This window comes from Euleptes europaea, chromosome 12, assembly GCF_029931775.1.
Source record: "Euleptes europaea isolate rEulEur1 chromosome 12, rEulEur1.hap1, whole genome shotgun sequence".
NCBI lineage: Eukaryota > Metazoa > Chordata > Lepidosauria > Squamata > Sphaerodactylidae > Euleptes > Euleptes europaea.
In genome coordinates this window covers 33,787,860-33,807,490 of record NC_079323.1, presented here as the reverse complement: position 1 = coordinate 33,807,490, position 19,631 = coordinate 33,787,860, and the positions used below count along the sequence as shown (strand labels likewise).

Sequence of the window (19,631 nt, the reverse complement as noted above, 5' to 3'; positions counted from 1 at the left end):
AGTTTGAGTGGTAAAGGGCCGCTTTACCACTCAAGCTTAGAGGTATAAGCCCCCTTGTGAGGTGGCACTGCTGGTTCTAAACCGGAAGTGACCCTCTTGCGTTGGCGCGCATGCACTTACAACCAAACAGCCTCCCGCCGGAGGAGAAGAAGGACCTTGCAACCCTACCTCTGCCTGAAGTCTTACAATCTAAAAGATACAAGACATGCATGGAAGAGGTAATGGAAGTGCTTGGGATCGCGGAATAGGATATTTATTTTCTTTCATGAAATTCTTATGCTGCTTGTTTTCCACTCATATCAGATTAAGATAGCCTCTGCTTGGACTCAATTGCCACACCTCTTTTGTTCCCATAGCACCAGTGGAAACAATCCCAGGATCAATTAACCTTCATATTCATGTTCTCAATGGGCCCAAAGATACTTCGGGTAATTTGATTTCTTTTCTCTCTAAAATTGACTTGATCTATCTTTATCTACTTTGTCTTGCTGGTTACTGAACTTAAAAAACAACGTGTGTTTTTTTTAAGTTCATAAGTTAACTTGCTTGCTTTTACTCGTTGATTATTCTGCAGGGTGCACTGCTTGTGATTATTTCCAGGCCTTTTCTTTGCGTCTCCATTTAGGAACCTCCACTTCATGCGCAGCACAAGCCCTGAATTGTCATCAAAACATTCCCTCGACATTCTGCTTCTGTATCTGAGCCTGTTCATTCTTAATTTCCACTTGGTCTCAAAGATTACATGAAAGCATGACCCTTCCCCAGCCAGGTTTCCATCTCTGAGCGTTACAGCCTCTAGATTAGTTTGGAAGGGTTTTTTTTCTTTTCCTTTGAACCTGTTGGCATTCCTTTTACAGAAGACTCAGTGTACACTTACCAAGTTCTAATGTTTTGTTTTCAGTTCCATTCAAGCTCCCAAGTGGGGAAACAACTGAAAGCCCACATATGAGAACTGGTAATGAATTTGTCATTGTTTCATTTGAATTAATTCAATATGTTGAGTTTGTTACGCAGACTCTGAACTTCAACCATATATTTTGCTTTATGATCTAATGATACATGTATCTCAAGAAAAGGAGTTAAGGACAGTGGTCTCAAAATATCTAGAATGGTGATAAATAAGGGTATTACCATAGCTATGGAATGAGTTCTTTATAGCACAGGCTGGCAATTTAGCTTTCAAGGATATCAGTGCAGTCAGCAGTGTGTTGCGTTATGCAAATACAATATTACACAATCTGTTTATGCCAAAATTGTTATAATATTTAGAGTTAGCGAGGTGAGGGGGAGAAACATTTAGTGGTGTTTAAGCAATTTTCATGATATCTCATATGCTGGAGGCAGAATGTTTTCCCTATAGCAGGCTTTGCTCTTGTGCCTGTTGATTCGTTTTTCTGAATCACAGAATGTCCTTTAGACACAAATTGCTGGAAATTACTTATTTTGTGGTAGAGGCTCTATGTGGCTGCAGAATAATTTTAATCTTATGCTTTTTTATTTATATCCCACTTGTCTCCTTGATTGGGGACCCAAATCAGCTTTTCACTTCATACTCCCTCATCAACTTAATCTTTGCAACAACATCCTTGTGAGAGTTAGGGGTGTGTACCCAAAAAAAATGACGTTTTTTTGATTCAGGTATGGTAGACCCAAAATTTTTCGGTATTTCTGAACAAAGCCAAATCTTCACACTAGTATGTTTTTGTTTTGGGCAGGGTGTGTGTGTTTTTTTCAGATATCCAAAAAGGTTTGGCACCATTATACCCTATGGGGAATCTTTCCGGGGCTCTGAGGGGCTGTTTTTTTAAAGGAAGAAACACCTAATTTTCAGCACAGCTGCTGGTAACTCTCCTTACAAAACCCCCCAAATTTGGTAAAAAAAGGGTCAAAGGGGGTCCAATTTTATTGGCCTCTAAATGGATAAAAATAGAGGGCAAAAAAATTGGACCACCTGACCTAATCTTTAACAAACTTGAGCAGACTTGTAAGTAGAGTCACCAGCAGCTATGATGCAAATTTGGTGTTTCTACCTTAAAAAAACAGCCCCTCAGAGCCCTGAAAGGATTCCTCATAGGCATCAATGGAATTATTTAAATTTTAAATGCTTACTGCAAATTATGAGCGGTGAACTAATCACACTGAGGTTGTGTGGGCTTTGTGTATGTTGAATGATGTCAAGATAAATACTTTAGTCATGAAACTCCTGTGATATTTGTATAATTGCTTTGTCAGACGAAAAACACCATGGTTTCTGCTATCAATTCTTTTTCAACTCTTATTATTTATGTATATCTTAACTGATGCTAGAAGTTACAAGGCTTATACATGCCTGTTACTACTGCAGCTGTGACATTTGGGCCTTTCTGAAAGTGAACTATGCTGCATGTTACTTTTATATCCTTCAAAATTAAACATATTTTGTTTTCTTTCTGTCAGCATCCCATAAAGTGTATCTCACAACTGCAAAACCCAAGACGATGGATAAATCACAGACCAGACCTGGTAATCCAAGACTCTTTTCATGTGTTCTTTTAAGTTAGTCACCTTAGCTTGATATCTTAATTATTAAATTGTAATTAATAGCATTAGGAGAAATAAGGTAGTCTTAAGTGAGGCATTCATTCAATTTATTTATTTCATTTTTTTTATTTTCATACTTCTAGCCCTCCCTCCCCCAGCCAGGTCTACATATTTCTTTCACTCTTTGGCCTACATACTTCCTTTCAACTCTTTCAACTCTTTTTACTACTACCTTTTCCATTGTTTATGTGCACTGGACCTTAAGTAGACAAGTCTATTTCCACAATCCTTGGAATATCATTAGGGTTGCCAGGTCCCTCTTCACAACCGGAAGGAGGTTTTTGGGGTGGAGCCTGAGGAGGGTGGGGCTTGGGGAGGGGAGAGACTTCAATGCCATACAGTGCATTCCTAAGGAGAGTTACTCCAGTCTAAGCCCATTGAAATGAATGGACTTAGATTGGAGTAACTCTTCTTAGGAATGCACTGATAGAGTCCAATTGCCAAAGCGGCCATTTTCTCCAGGTGAACTGATCTCTATCGGCTGGAGATCAATTGTAATAGCAGGAGATCTCCTGCTAATACCTGGAGGTTGGCAACCCTATATATCATTCTAGTGGCCATGTTGGTCTACTGTTTTTCAGCTACACTGGCCATATCCTGAGTCAGATCATTGGTCCATCTAGCTCAGCATCATCTACTCTGAGTGGCAGATATTCTCTAGGGTCTGAGGCAGAGGAAGTTCAGAGATTCTCTAGCGGAATATGCCAGGGACTCTCTTGGAACCCTCTGAATGCAAAGCCTGTACACTATCACTCATCCATGACCCCTCCCCTAAAAGTGCTACCTTCTTCTCCATACCAGCAGTAATTACAGCAGGATTTGAACCAATGATGACATTCGTTGCTTATGTTATTTTTACAAGTATAGTATTAGTTGCTTGGGTATTCACCCTTGTATTGATGCAGCTCAATGAAAAATACTGAAGTATGATGAAAGACAGGTCATACAGTTCCTCCTTACCTATTTCTGAGTTAGTCCAGATATTATTGTAGGTCTCTTTTCCCCAATTCTTGATCTCAGTGTCATCCTTTCAGTTTGATTTTAAATAAACAATGCAACTTTAGAACTTTAGAATAGTTAGTTGCCAACATAAATCTCGACCATTGTTTTCTTCTGATTTTTAATGTTTTTGTGTGTGTTAAGTGCCGTCAAGTCGCTTCCGACTCATGGCGACCCTATGAATGAAAGTCCTCCAAAATGTCCTATCTTTGACAGCCTTGCTCAGATCTTGCAAATTGAAGGCTGTGGCTTCCTTTATTGAGTCAATCCATCTCTTGTTGGGTCTTCCTCTTTTCCTGCTGCCCTCAACTTTTCCTATCATGACGGTCTTTTCCAATGACTCTTGTCGTCTCATGACGTGACCAAAATACGACAGCCTCAGTTTAGTCATTTTAGCTTCTAGGGTCAGTTCAGGCTTGATTTGATCTATAACCCACTGATTTGTTTTTTTGGCAGTCCACGGAATCCGTAACACTCTCCTCCAACACATAATGTTTTTAGCAATTTGATATTCTTGTCTTTTCAGTTATACATAAAACAACACCAGCTCCTGGCAGAACAAGAACATCTGGCAGGGTGATATGGGGTGAGGCATTAATACTTACAGTGCTTCTTTTTAATTATTAAATTTATGCATGTGATTTTTGTGTTCAAGATGAGCAAGAGGTTCTTTGGTAGTTAGGTTTTTTGTTTATTGTTTTGTTGCATATTCAGATGTGTTTGATGTTTTGATTGTGTGTTACCAATTGTACCCATGCCTTGGTTATAGGACTAGCTATTTTTTAATCAAATGAGAGTAGAAATTTTACACTTAAGAATTAATGCTTAGCTGCATTTTCTCAATTAATATAATGCTTTAGAGTTACAGTTACAAATATATACCTGAAAAGAAGTAATTATGGGGGTTTCTGCCACATAAATGAGCTTCGGATCTGGAAAATCTCTGATTTTGCTGAGACACTTTGTGCCATGTATGAAGAATGGTCAATAAGGCACTCATAGTTCGTCCCACAAACATCGATAGAAGCCTCTGTTATTTCATATAGTGGTCAATGACATAATGATACTCCATGGGAAATTAACATGTAGAGGGGAAAGTGGGATCATGCCCAGTGCCTTCAGTTCCCAAGCTCCATACATTCATCATCAATTCTGCATAAGATCTATGGATCTATGGTTTGGTAGTAGGTCCCAAATCCAATATTTGGCAACTCCAGTTGCATCTCTGTATTGTTTATTATGGTCCTTTGACCAAACAAGCAAGTCCGGTTGAAAGTTCTCAGGCAATACCTGTGGAGAGAGACTTGCCTAGTGCCAAAGCAGCCATTTTCTCCAGGTGAAATGATCTCCATCAGCTGGAGATCAGTTATAATAGAGGAGATCTCCAGCTAGTACCTAGCAACCCTAACATACATGTAAATAAAGAGATGCAGGAACTAAACATGTTTTCTTGAAAGTAAGTGCCCTTGGAATCATGGTAATTGACTCCAAGTAAACATGTTATGGATTGTTCTCAGTTTGGCAGTTAATTGAATCTAAAAATCCTGAGTAAGTGAAACGCTTGTTGAGGTTGTGAAGAGAGAGTATTGCTGTATTCATTTCTAGAACCGATAGAGATTTACAGTGGAATCCTAAAGGAGGGTAGTTGTGCTGGGGATAGCCCAGCCACGGCACAGTTGTGCTGTCTCCTGAGAAGTTTGCTGTGCTGAGGCAAGCAAGCCGTCCAGGAAAATTCCTCCAATGTCCGTGAAATTTCTGTATGCAGTTTCACAGGCTGCACCACCATTTTTGATGGTGTAAATTCACACCAGCAAAAGAAGGCACTCCCTGAGCACTGATTAATGTCAGCCCTGCCCCCGGGAACTCCCCCTTTGGCACCAGCGCAAGCCTTTGCACCAGAGGAACACTGCCACTGTGCCGGCGCCCATGTGGGGCGCTGCCGCGCTGCTCCCCAGCACCAGTGTAAGTGCCCAAGTAGCACTTATGCCAGCACCAGGGTCACGCTATCTCCAAGCCCCTTTCACACACACACCCCTTAGGATTTGCACTGTAAATTTTATAGTAACAATTAGTGAATACAAAATGAATTAAATAGGCCAGGCTGTTTGAATTTTTAACCTTTCAAATTGTGTTGAATAAATTATTCCAGTCTATGAAATTTCATAACTGTTTCTGCTTAGTAATTTGGCTGGTGACTTTTATATGGTCTTTTTTGTGTAGTGCTTCCATAATAATCCTTGCCAATTCAAAGGAAATTTGACCATGAAACGTTTCACAGGCAAGAAATCTAATTTACCATTAAATGAAACTATTAAGGCATCAAAGAGTTGGACTTTGAAGCACTGCAATTATTAAGTTATAGGCTAATAGGAGTCAAGCTAATAAATGTAAATACAACAAACAATTTTATTTGCATATCTTGAATTTTTCCTTTAAAGAGCAGAAGAAACCATAATAATATAATGGCACAAATCAATTTTATATTGAACTAAAGTTCAAGCATAAAACACAAGCTGAAATACTAGTAAATGCAAATTAAGATGAAAGACTCAGAGCTATCATTATTCTTCATCACAGAGGAGAGTAACTGAATAACTAAAAAATTTACACATCGTAAAGTACAGGAGGTTGAGATGTAATTATAAATTAAGTTTTCCACTTGGCCCTCAAGCGATTAAAAAACTTGGTAACAGATATATTTAAAATTGCCTTTCTGTTTTTTTGTTTTTACGTCCCAGCCAATGGTGGGAGTAGGGCTGAAAATTCTCATGAGAGAATTTGGCCTAATAACAAACAAAAATTCTTAATCTGGAAGCCCTTGCCCTGCTGGTTCATACCAGTGGTCCATGTAGTCCAGCATCCTGTTTCATATAGCAGCCAACCAGTTGTCATAGTGGGCCAGCAAACAGGGCACTGAAACAAAGGCCTTCCTCTGACGTTGCCTTCTTTTTGTGCCATGAAGGTCATGTCTGACTTATGGCGACCCCTGGTGGGGTTTTCAAGGCAAGAGACATTCAGAGATGGTTTGCCATTGCCTGCCTCTGCATCACGACTCTGGTATTCTTTAGAGGTCTCCCATCTGAATACTTGCCAGGCTGGACCCTGCTTAGCTTCTGAGATCTGACGAAATCAGGCTAGCCTAGGCTATCCAGGTCATGACTGATGATGCCTCCTAGCTCTTGTATGTAGAGGTTTGTCGCCTCTGAAAATGCAGGTTCCCTTTAGGTTTCCCTTGGCTACTAGATGGACCTATCCTCCATGAATCTGCCTAATTCCCTCCTAAAGCCATTTGTGTTCATGCCCATCACTATGTCCACTGGCAATGAACTTCACAATATAATTACTCATTAAGTAAAGATGTACTTTTTTTCTGTCCTGAATCTATTGCTCATCAAGTTCATTGGGTGCCCTCAAGCCATGTTAGCAAATTAAAGACTAACAACATTTCTGGCAGGGTATGAGCTTGCGTGAGTCACAGCTCACTTCTTCAGATACAGATGAAGCATAGATTTGTTTACCATTTTCACATGCTGAGTTGACATTTTCATTGAGCTGTCCACTACATCGCCAAAATCTCTTTCCGTCTCAGTCCAGCTAGTTCAAACCCTATTGGCATATATTTAAAATTAGGATTGTTTACTCCAATGTGCATCACCTTACACTTACTACCTACATTGAACTTAATTTGCCACATCGTTGCCAATTCATCAGATTTAGAGAGATCTTCCTGGAGCTCTTCACAATCTGCCTTGATTTTCACCATCCTGAATAATTTGGTATCATCTGCAAACTGCTAACTCTCAATTCACAATTGTGTATGAAGAAATGAAGTAGCACTTCTCCCAACACTGATCCTTTAGATCTTTGTTCATGTTCGCTAAGTCTGTTTCTGTGTATTTGGATACATGTACAGGCTAGTCGTTTTGTTTGTTTGTTTGTTTGTTTGTTTTCTCCATTCATACCCTAACTTTCTCCCTAATTGTACATTCACTATAAGGTTTTTATGCAGATTTTTTTTCTTTTTTATTTCACAGGCGACATATTAACAGATCAGGATATTACCAGGCTTTTTAGTACAAGCGCTAGTGCAAGCACCAACTTATCAGCAGACTCTACAGGTGCAAGGAAAAAACCAGACTCTGGTAAGATTAATTTCTGATTATGAGTAAAATTAGGTTTGTTAATGGTTTACCATCATTTATTGGAAACCATTTAAAATTTAAACAATTGAAGTGTGAAACCCGTTAAAACCTTGGTACTAGTAAAGGGTGAAACAGTTACCCTGAGCTATATCACAAATTGCAACACGGAGGAGCATTTGTGCCATGACTAATTCCCTCCAGCCTTCAAGGTGAGGTGGGCTAAAAAGCTAAATAAACACAATTTGATATCTGTTTCGCTGCCAATCTTGTTCATACATACATATTTCTCCATGCCCTTGTATGAGCACAAGGCAGATCGACATGCTAGACTTAAATATTCCCCGCCATAATAAAAGACTATATAAAATCTGCAGTGTCACTTTTATTGCATGCATTATTGCACACGGAAGCATTTCTAAAATGTATGCTTAGAAAATGTAGTTATATTACAGTGCTTTCCGGGGGATGCGGGGCGGGGGGGGGCCTCATACGCAGGCAGCATGACTTCACACCAGCATAAGTGCCCACTTATCATGGGATAAGGGGCACTTATGCTGGCGCGTGGGCATTCCCACCGGTGCCCGGCTGCTGCAGCGCTGTGCGGGCCTCCTCCACTGATGCAGCCTGCCCAGGAACTAAATCCTAGAAGAGAACAGTGGAGGCATGGAGGGACAGTACCGGGGGGTCCCCAGGGGTGGAGCTGTCTTTAGTCAGCTTCCTAGCCCCTTCCAGCCCAGAACACCCCTCGCTGATGTGGCATGAGTACGACACCATTTTTGGTGTCGCAGCCCTGCTATTTTCAATGGGGGCATTTCCCCCATTTTCACCTTTTTTATTTTAAAAAAGGCTTTTTTATTCTCCATGGTGGCCAGAAAGTTTCTGAGGAGGCAGTGTGGCTGTGCTGCTCCCAGCTGCTGTGGATCCACACACACCCTTTCAGGAATGGGCTGCCCAACTCAGTGACTTGGATCCTTTTGCACTAGCATTTCTGTTTGCTTGTTGAAAATGATGGATCTTGGGCAAATGGAAGTGCTAGTGTGACAAATACCATCTAGTACAGACAGAACTTGTTCATGGGATACAAGCCTGTATATCCTAGCAGAATATTTTACTGAATAAATTAACAGCCCACTCCCAAGTTTTGCTCAATTGGAAATCAGACCTTTTGGAATTTACTGGGACATACTTTCTGGTGATACTGTATATGATTGACGGTTTTATTATTATTATTTTATCTGGATGGCTGATATTCATGCTTTTGGGTTTGTGCATGCTTCTTTTGAAAGGGATGTTTATATGATGCTAATTTGCAGTGCTGACAGTGGACTACTCAGTTCACTACTAAGTGCTTCTTCGGCATTTCTGTTTTTAGGCATTTGATTGAAGTAACCATACAATTTCTCTGAAACTATGCATGAGCTTATTGTTATACTGATATTTTAAAATGCTTTATCCCTTGAGTTCTATCTTGTTTAATAAGCACTGCAAAGAATGCATGAAAAGAAAGGCTATAGAATATGCTATACAGGAAAGTGGTATTAAATTTATCTGATCATAAAAGGACTGGCTGCTTTAGTTAGGACATCCATGTAAACAAACAAAAAAACAAGTGTAGCATTTATCATTCAAGGGATTGCAACATAAATCAACAAGAACAATTTAAAACACAATTTATTCAACAGAGACTGGACCCATAAACAGATAAGACACATCTTTCTACAAATCTCGGGTGGGGGGGGACTAGGTTGCCAGCCTAGTGACTAGATGTGCCAGGCACTCCCTGGCCAGACCTCGCCCCATTGCCTAGTGGCACCTCAGGCTCCCAATAACCCATGCCAAGAAGACCCAGACAACCCAAGTTTGGATGGAAATGGCCACAGCTTTATTGATTGCAGCAGCAAGGCATTGGCATGGCAAGGGGGCGTTATCCTTCCATCGACCCGTCACATCTGCGGATTGATGCACCTCTCCCAGCCGACTGCTGGGACCCGCCTGAGATGGCAGTTCCTGGGACACACAAGAATGGCAGCCAGCTGTGTGGTCCCCTGCCACTTGGCGGGAGGCCATCCTGGCAGCCCCTATGGCAAGGCATGCCCCCTGACAGCCCCGAGATGGGCTTGTCCCTGGCAGCCCCCCGGCTGGGCATGTCCCCTTTCGGCCTCCCCCCCAAATCCCTTAATGGGATCCTCCATGTGGGGAAAAGGGGGCACGCAGTCTGGCTTTTCCCCCAAACTGGATCCGGCCCCAATGCCAAACCACCAAAGTTGTGACAACAATCTTAATGCTTAACAAACCAAACATTTTATACAGTGGTGGGCGGGTGGGACAAACGGAAGCCGAAGGAGGACTGAAACAGGCGAGGCATCCTGTATGCAGCAGAAGCCCCGACCATGAAAGCCGTAGAATGGAAGCCTTGTGGGCGGCAGGAGCCCAGGCAGCTGCAGGAGTTCCAAAACTGGGGGAGCAGCAACTGCGGCTGGGAGCAACCCGCCACTGCCAGCCCAGACGCTTCCAGAGAAGCAGCATCTTGACTGACCCCACCCACCACAAAACAGCTGATCCACGAGGAAAGGGGGAGGGGGAGGAAAGCCGGCAAGAGGCCCAAGTCTGCAGGGTTGCTCCCCTGCAACCCCCATAATGGCAGCCTGGATTAGCAGCTGGCTGAAGACCCCCCAGGAACCACCTTCCCCATGGATCCAGCCCTGCATAAAGTGCCCCCAAAATGATATTATTGCACTGGATGTGCGCATTAGCCCACACTTTACGTCCCCTTCCTGCTTCCTCCCACCCACTAGTTGAGGGTGGGTGGGCAGCCTGGTTAATTGACGGGAATGGGAACCCTAGTTGGTGGGTGGGGAGGAGAGAAGAAAGCAGTTAGGGGTGAGGCTGTGAGGGTTGCCAGGAGGAGGGAAAGAGGAAACAGTTTGGGGAAGGGGTGCAGGGGGAAATGAGGTGCCCTCTACAAGTCACCGCAGGTTTTCCACCATGCAATTGGGCTTGGCTCAGCAGCTGGCACCATGTGACTGAACCATGTGACCAGCACTGCACAACTTGTTTTTTTCTAGTAAAGGTTGAGGGAAAGCTGAAGACAAGGAGGCAAATAAAGGCTGGTGGGTGGAAAGAAGAAAGAAGCAGGGAAAGGGTTGAGACTATTGGGGCTTTCAGGAAAGGAAAAGAGGAGATAGTGGGTGATAGGAAAATGAAATGCCCCCTGCAAGTCCTTGCTTATATAATCTACTAGCAGGAATATGAGTTGGTGAACAGTCACGTTTCTATTTTAAGAAAAACTATGTGCAGAAAGAGAGGAATTGGGAGGCATGGAGGTTTGCTGTAGTTCGGGCACAGAAAACAGATACTTGTGCTGCTGCGTTGATTAAGGGAAATGCAAAGAAATCGAATTATAGAACAGTCCTACTGCTATGTCAGATTCTGTTTCGGTGATCCTCCCAAGACAAGAGACAAAAAAAAATGGTTACGATTTCATATTGAGCCTGTCTTTCTTAAATAGACAAAGAACTGGGCTGGAATGGCTTAGTGGTTCTGATGTCAGACAAACCAGAGGTTGTTTACATGTTTTCTTTGCCAATTACCCCTGACAATGGGGGAATTCTATCTAATGGTTTAGGAACAATGGCTGGGATCCAAAGTTCTAAAACCACCACTGGCTGTAGATTTATGATAGATGTGGTCCGGCATGTTCCTTTGGGAAGAAATGCATTGGCCTAAATTTGACTGTATTGAGATCTCTTCCAAACATTCAAAACTGTTTGCAAGGTTAAATCAGTACTTCAGTAGCCTCTCAACCACCACATTTCTTCCAATGTTTCTCCTGTCCAGCTGCTTCTACTAACTTTTTTGTGTTTATGCACATGTCAATATATACACAAATACAAAAATGGTTGCCACATATATAAACAGGGCAGCACCTCTATAGGTATGGTAATATTTTTAAATCTTAGATTCTATTAGCAAAGTCTGCCAAATATGGGGATATGTAAATCCAGAGACTGGAGAACAGGCAAGAGAGGTCTTTCTAAAAACCTGAAAAATGCCCCAGGTTTGCAGGAAAATGTAATTTTTTTAAAAAAAAATGTTTTTTAAAAAAACCAAAATGATAAAAGGAGTGCCTGTAGCTTTAAGCAATGGATTCACTCAGTGGCTATTGTTAGGCAACCAAAGTATTACAGGCTTGATTCTGTGAGTAAAAGGAAGGGGGCGGGGTCCTTTCTGGGCCTATTTCGGCTTTTATGGGAGGGCACTTTGGCGCCAGGCCTCACTTTCTCAAAAAAAAACCTCCAAAAGGTCGTGAAGCAGGACTTCCCTTTGCTGAAGCCATGCTGATTTCCCCTCAGCAGGATTTGTTCCTCTACGTCAGGGGTGGGGAACGTCAGGCCCGGGGGCCGTTTAAGGCCCGCGAACTCATTTGGTCTGGCCCTTCGTGGGTCCGGGCAGATCTCTAGCTCAGAAGGATCTAAGACTGGTGATCCGCCCCCTCCGGCGGACAGGAATAGCCTCTATTCAAGGCGGATGTGAGTTTGTTTTGCCGAGAATAGGAACCTTTTTCCCCCTTGCAGAAGAGTCGTTAGCTATGGAGCTGCTAGGACCGCCCAAGAATATAGCAGGCTAATTTTTAAGTTGATAATTTTGTATGGCCCGCGAATGATATTGTAAATATTCAAATGGCCCTTGGCAGAATATCCCTGCTCTACGTGCTTAGTAATTCTATATTTGATTACAGTTTCTACTTGGTCGGGAAAGGGCAGAATAGAAATAGAATAAAATAAATAATTTGCCTGGGACAGACATTAGGCTAACTGGCCTGAAATTTCCTGGTTTCCCTCTGGACTCCTTTTTAAAAACTGGTGTAATATTTGCTACTTCTGGTACAGCAGCTGAATTTAGTGATAGGTTACATATACAGGATTAGATCAACCATCTCACATTTGAGTTCCCTAAGAACTCTTGGGTGCATGCCATCAGGACTTGAAGATACCAGTTTTTAATTTTCCCAATAGAACTTCATCTCTTGCCACCTCAATTTGACTCAGCTCTTCAGATTCCCTTCCTGAAAACAGTGGCTATAGCAGTGGTACCTGCCCCACACTTTCCACAGTGGATACAGATGCAAAGAATTAATTGGGCTTCTCTGCCATATCCCCACCTTCCTTTAGCAATCCTTTTATTCCTTGATCATCCAGAAGCCCAACTGGCTGATTTCCTACTCTGGATATATTTTAAAAAATGCTTATTGTTTGTTTTTATGCTTTTAGCAATCCATTCCTCAAATTCTTTTTGCATGCCTAATTATTTTTTTAAAATAAATTTTATTATTTTTATAAAACAAAACAAACAACAACATATATTCAGTCATTCCGCCCTTCCAAATGCTCATTCCAATGCTCATTATGCTATGAAATATTAACCTGTTAGTTACTAATTATAAAATCCATTTTGCAACTCCCATAATATCCAATCTTAGATGCTATATTAATCCTGGTCCATGCATAATATCATTCATCTTTTAACTAATTCAAAGGTGATCTTAATAAGAATAACAATCTAGATTAAATATTACTCATAGTTAAAGTTAATATATTTGAAATATCTGCTCCATCAATACCATAAAGATACTATTAAAAAGCTGTAGCATATCTATCTTAATATAAGTTTCTCCATATCAATATTTTACTTTATCATCATAATTGTTTTGCATAATCATAATAATTTCCCCATTTTCTTTGCAATTCCCCCAGGGGTCTTTGTTCACCAAATGCGTCAACTTGGCCATCACCGCAAATTCTGCCATTTTCTCTCACCATTTTTCAATCTCTGGGATTTCCTCTTGCTTCTGCATGCCTAATTATTAAGTTACACTTCTTTTGCCCTGTGCTCCCTTCTGTTCACTTCATTAGGACCTTTCCACTTGTTAAAAGAAGTCTCTTTGCTTTTTATGGCCTCCTTGATTGGGTTATTAGCCATACTTTTAGACTTGACAGTATCTTTCCTAACCTGGGGAATGCATTCTATCTGAGCTTCAATTAGTGTAGTTTTAAATAGCTTCCAAGCATCCTGTAGGGATCTGACTTTCTTGTGTTTCCCTTTCATCTTCCTTTTAACTAGTCCCCTCATTTTTGTACTGTTCCCTCTTTTGTAATCAAATACTACCATTTGGACTTTAGGGGTAAATTTCCATTGACATGAATGCTGAATTTAAGACAATTGTGGTCGCTGCTCCCAACTGGTACAACAACATCTACTTCTTACACCAGGTCGTAAGCCCTGATCAGAACCAAGTCCAAGATCACCGCCCCTCTGGCTGGCTCTAGGACCAGTTGTTCCAGTGCAGTCATTTATAATGTCTAGGAATTTCATTTCTACAGCATGACACAAGCGGACCAGTCAATGTGAAAGTAGTTGAAGTCAATGAGTATCACCACATTATCGGCTTTAGTCACATTATCTGCTTTAGCTGGCCCTGCATGTGGAGCTGGTATAAATTCTGAGAATCATACCTTTGAGGTCCTAGCGTTTAACTTTCTGCCTAGTACCCTAAATTTTTCCTTGAGGAGCTCATGACTCCATTTCCCAATTTGATTGGTGCCAGTGTTACGGCAACCACTGACTCCTCCCCAGCACTATCTATCAAGCTATCTAGACAGTGGGTGTTCGCTTTGCATGAGGCAGGCAAGTCACCATGCAATTAAAGCACCTATCACAGACCCAACTCTCTATATTCCTAATAATTGAATAATCCACTTGAAAAGCCCACCAACCCCAGAGGGGTATCCTTGGTACAAGAGGATATTGGTCCATCATCTGAGGAAGGTGTCCCATCTAAGAGATTATGTCTCTCCTCCTCAGCCTGACACCATCCAAATTTGAGACCCTCAATCTCCATGATGGCAGAAAAGCTGTCAGCACAGGAGTGGGACCATTCTAGTAGGTTGCAGAAGGTCTCATCCACATACCTCTCTTTCTGTCCTTCAGCTTCTCCAGGTCAGCAACCCTAGCATCAAGGGAATGAACCTGTTCTCTGAGAACCAAGATCTCCATGCATCAAGCACACAGCTACAATTTCTGCCCAGTGGGCAGATAATCATACATGGGGCACTCCCTGCAGAACACTGGGTAGCCCTCACTCTCCTGCTGGCTTTCTACCTTCATAACTGGCTTGGTTGTTTAAAGGTGATTTAGGGTTGAAATTGGGGGCTTACCTGAATCTATGCAGATTACTGTTGCAGTGGTAATCTGCCCTCCTTGCTACTGTGCAGCTTGTATGTCCTTTTTGGGAAACTGAGAATCTCTCCACCTTCCCCTTGACTTCCTTCACTGAACTCCTATGCACAATTTTGCTGTTCAGAAGCACTGGATGCAAGCCCCACAGGAAGCCCCCCAGGAAACTTGTGTCCCTACTCTAATGAACTGTGCTTTACAACTGTGAGCTTAAATGCCGTATCCCCGGAAAACAATCCGCAGTGTGCTAACTTTTCACCACTTCATTAGAAAACAATGATCTAACTCTTCATTAATCCATTTTTGAGCAATATCATACCCCATAACAAGACGATGATCATTCTTAACTAAGAAGCAAACTTTTTTTGTGAACTGACTTAGCCACCTTGCTGTGCTGTTTTAGTCTAATGCTGGAAGCATGCTCATTTTCATGCTAGAAATGTAAAAGCTCAAAATAACTCCTTTCAGCTCTTCCCTGTCTTGTGTTTTGTGTTCTTTTTGCAGTTCTTATCGCTGAAGCTCATGCCTTAAAATTTTGCTTGAGAAGTGTAGCTATTAGCCATTTTTCTCTTTCTGGTTACGTGATGTGCGGTTCCTCCGCTAACAGTGGTGTCTTGTAACGTTATACAGTAGCTACACCACCTGACCCTCCACGACCACCCTTAGCTCCTGCCAAGCCTACAGCAATGCGAAGAAAACCTTTGCCTCCAAACACGGTGACGGGTAAACCTGGGAGTTCAGGTATGTTCCTTTTTCAAACATTTTTCCTTTCCAGTTTATGGCCATAATCCTGAAATGTTTCTTCAAGTTACTAGAATAAAATGCTTACTTGAATCCAGTAGAACTTTCTCCTTTTTTTTAAGGACTGTATCTTGGGAGAAACACTGTTGTAGAATTCAGAAAGCAACAATTCTGTAATACCTTTTTAGAGGCTACTTACACACAGAGAGCCAGTGTGGTATAGTGGCTCAGAGCGGTGTACTCTAATCTGGAGAATCGTGTTTGATTCCCCACTCTTCCACATAAGTGGCAGACTCTGATCTGGTGAACCGGGTTGGTTTCCCCACTCCCACAAATGAAGCCAGCTGGGTGACCTTGGGCTACTCAAAGTTCTTTTCAAGCTCTCTCAGCCTCAGTTGTGGGGAGAGGAAGGGAAGGAAATTGTAAACTGGTTTGATTCTCCTTAAAAGGTAGAGAAAATTGGCATATAAAAACCAAGTCTTCTTCTTCTAGAATGTCTCACAGACATCTAGACAATTAAAGTTATGTTGCTGTTCATGCAGATACCCTACAGAACAGTATAAGAAATGTAAAAAATTGCTCACAGGTCATAGCATGGATGTGATCATAAGTCCTGGGCATTCAGAAAGGGTCCACACAGAAACACTACATCAAAACCAGTGGATCCAGATTATTACCCTTTCACTCTTGAACCCCCTGGATATGTAGACCAAGCTGCACAGGAGTCACTTCCAAAATAGCTGATGTGCGTGAGAAAGAACATCACCTTTGTGGTTAATAGTATAAGATGCAGTGGGATGTCATCATAGAGAATCCTTTTCTATGTGGTTTGGCATTCACGTATTTATTCAAAGTATTTCTAGCTTGCTCTTCTAATAAAAAAGGAGTTCTTGGGGCAGTCTTGGCTAATTAAAGGGGTTGGATAAAGGCTGTTCCACAGAACTTGTATTAAAACAGTAAAGCATGCCAAAATATTTTGCAAAGTATTTGTTATTCTTTGGATTGGGCGTTTGTGTAAAGTGCCGTCAAGTTTCAGCTGACTTATAGCAACCTCTGGTGGGGTTTTCAAGGCAAATGACTGAGGCAGAGGTGGTTTGCCATTGCCTTCCTCTGCAGAGTCTTCCTTGGAGGTCTCTCTTCCACGTACTAACCCTGCTTAGTTTCTGAAATCTGACGAGATCGGGCTATACCCTGCCGCCTTCCCTCCTTTTCTTTGGGTTATATTTCATAAGAGGTATTTTTAAAGAGGTGAGTTACACTCACCTGGATCGCCCCAGGCTAGTCTGATCTTATCAGATCTCAGAAGCTAAGCAAGGTCAACCTTGGCAAGTATTTGGACGGGAGACCTCCAAGGCATACCAGGGTTGTGATGCAGAGGCAGACAGTGGTAAACCACCCATAAGTCAGATGTGACTTGACAGCAAAACAAAATTGCACTGGCAAGGTGGGATATGTATTCAAATACACATTGGAATATGCATCTCATACAAAGAGTGCAGGCATACTCAAATACACGTTCCAATACATGTTTGGATGCACATCCAGTTTATGCCTGCAATTCCTGATCCAGCAAGTGCCAGAAGTGTAAAAGCCTGGTGATGTGTACGGGTGGATCAGGGCATTTGTGTTTAAACCTTTCATCCCATCGTTTACAATAGAAGTAACCCAAGAAAAAACTAGAAAATAGCATATAGGTGAGATATATAGAAACGTCTTGATTAAGTAAGCGCTTCCTTAACCATTGGAAGTTGACAAATGATTAACGCTCATCTGAAAATGCCTGTATGTTTCTAGAATTAATCGGGGGAGGAGGGTCGTAAGAAACTTGAGCTCTTCTATGAACTATGTAATAAATGAGGTCAAATACCATATTAACAGCTCCTGGATATGATGGTATCCCCCCAGAGTTTATCAAGGAGAAAATAGATTGGTGGGCTCCCTTTCTATCCGCACTGTTTACCTACATAGACTCCACTGGAAGAATCCCTAAAGATTGGGGGCTGGCAATAGTCGTCCCCTTTTATAAAAAAAGAAGTAGAAAGGACCTTTCCAACTATAGGCCAATTAGTCTTATAAGTGTCATCAGCAAATTATATGCAAGGCACCTGCTAGATAAATTAACCCTTTGGCTCAATCAAGAGGATATTTTGGCAATAGAGCAGGCAGGCTTTAGGGAAGGGAGAGCAACGATAGAGCACTGCCTTGTCCTGCAACATCTAGCAGAGAAATATTCTAATAAGGGACAACCCTTTTTATATGCGGCATTCATTGATTTTAGGGCAGCATTTGATTCGATTTCCAGACCTTTACTCTGGGACAAGCTCGAAGCCTCAAATGTAGATAAAAGGCTTCTGTTGCTGCTGCGAGCCCTACATGAACGGACAGTACTGAGAGTCAGGTGCAATAGAAGAGGACATCTTACCGTCCCCATAAACACCTATAGAGGAGTTAGGCAGGGCTGTTTTCTCACCCCCCTGCTATTTGCCTATTATATAAATAACATAGTTCCTTGAACGCACCGGATTTACATCCACCTAAACTAGCAGACAGGCATATTCATATTCTGCTCAATGCCGATGACGCGGTACTTCTTTCAAGAACCCCAGTTGGCCTAAGAAGGGCGCTAGTGAGAGTGGGAACATTCTGTGAGAAGGAACGCCTGACTATTAATTATGACAAAACAAGTAATGGCTTTTGGTAATCGCCCTAATTATAGGAGGTGGAGCATAAATGGCCATAGGTTGGAACAGGTAACCCAATTCAAATATCTTGGAACTACAATCCAGGCATCTGGCTCCAAGCTGGCCCATAATACCTATGTTGCCAATTTAGGGGAAAGATCAGCCCATTCAATAATAAATTTTCTCTGGACCAAAGGGGCACACTATATTCCAGCCGCCCTTAAACTTTTTCAGGCGAAAACTCTAGCACAAATGTTATATGGAACACAACTTGACTCTCCACCCTCATGTCTTATTCCCATGGAACGAGTGCAGTCCAAGTTTCTTAGAGCTGCCCTGCAATTGCCAAGATGTGTATCAAATGCTATGATCCGTTTAGAAACTGGCATGATGAAGGTGGAGGCAAGGGTTGTCTTGTCCTCGCTTTATCTCTGGCTGAAAATTAATTTCAACCCCAAGGGTCTTCTTCCACTGATTCTTTGTGATACCTTTAGGTCAAAGTGGATACTAGCCATTGAAGACAAACTAAATAACCTGGGTTTTACCCCCCTAGCACTACTTCAGTTACGGTGGGATCAAGCTAAGTCAACTATAAACCAAAGGGTTAAAGATATCGAGCAACAAGTAGATCTAGCAAGAGTGCCCCTATTTATGGCTCCCCCCCACTCCAAATTTATCCTTGCACCGGCAGCCTATCTCCGTTACTTAGAGATAAACAAATATAGGAGGGCTTTTACCTTGGCTAGGTGCGCAGCCTTACCCTCTGCTATGTTAGAGGGGAAATTCAAGAAGATACCCAGGGCAGAGAGACTATGCCCCTGCAAATCCAGGGATTTAGAAACCACTGAACATGTTCTCCTGAACTGTAACTTTTACACTATACCCCGTTCTAAGTTTATTGAGCCCCTCATACTGAGAATGGGACCCGAAAGGGAAAGAGAAAAGATAGAAAAGCTCCTACAAGGAGATAATCCCTCAATCACCTCTCAGGTAGCAAAATTTTGTATGGCTGCAATGAAGATTCGTTGCCACAGAGTAGTCTCTTAGTCCAAATGGCAGATGTAACTTGGATGTTATTTATTTTATTATTTTTATTTTTTTAAGTGACTTAAGACTCGGACTGTAACCCTTTGTCGGTAAGACCATTTTAGTCCATGTATCTTGTTTTATCTGGCCAAGGGCCGCAAATAAACTATCTATCTATCTATCCATGAATTATGAAACATTTTAGTTAGAATGTAAGCTGCATTAGGAG

The 19,631-nt window shown here is 41.9% G+C and overlaps 1 protein-coding gene across 1 annotated transcript in view; it reads left to right on the top strand.

Moving 5' to 3' along the window:
* Positions 1 to 19,631, top strand: part of ABI3BP (ABI family member 3 binding protein) — a 166,421-nt gene that overhangs the window by 126,444 nt on the left and 20,346 nt on the right. The window contains exons 34-39 of the mRNA XM_056858638.1: positions 357 to 428; positions 902 to 955; positions 2,437 to 2,502; positions 4,106 to 4,165; positions 7,614 to 7,721; positions 15,585 to 15,695. Coding sequence (XP_056714616.1) covers positions 357 to 428; positions 902 to 955; positions 2,437 to 2,502; positions 4,106 to 4,165; positions 7,614 to 7,721; positions 15,585 to 15,695 — 471 coding nt within the window. The remainder of the gene's footprint in view (positions 1 to 356; positions 429 to 901; positions 956 to 2,436; positions 2,503 to 4,105; positions 4,166 to 7,613; positions 7,722 to 15,584; positions 15,696 to 19,631) is intronic.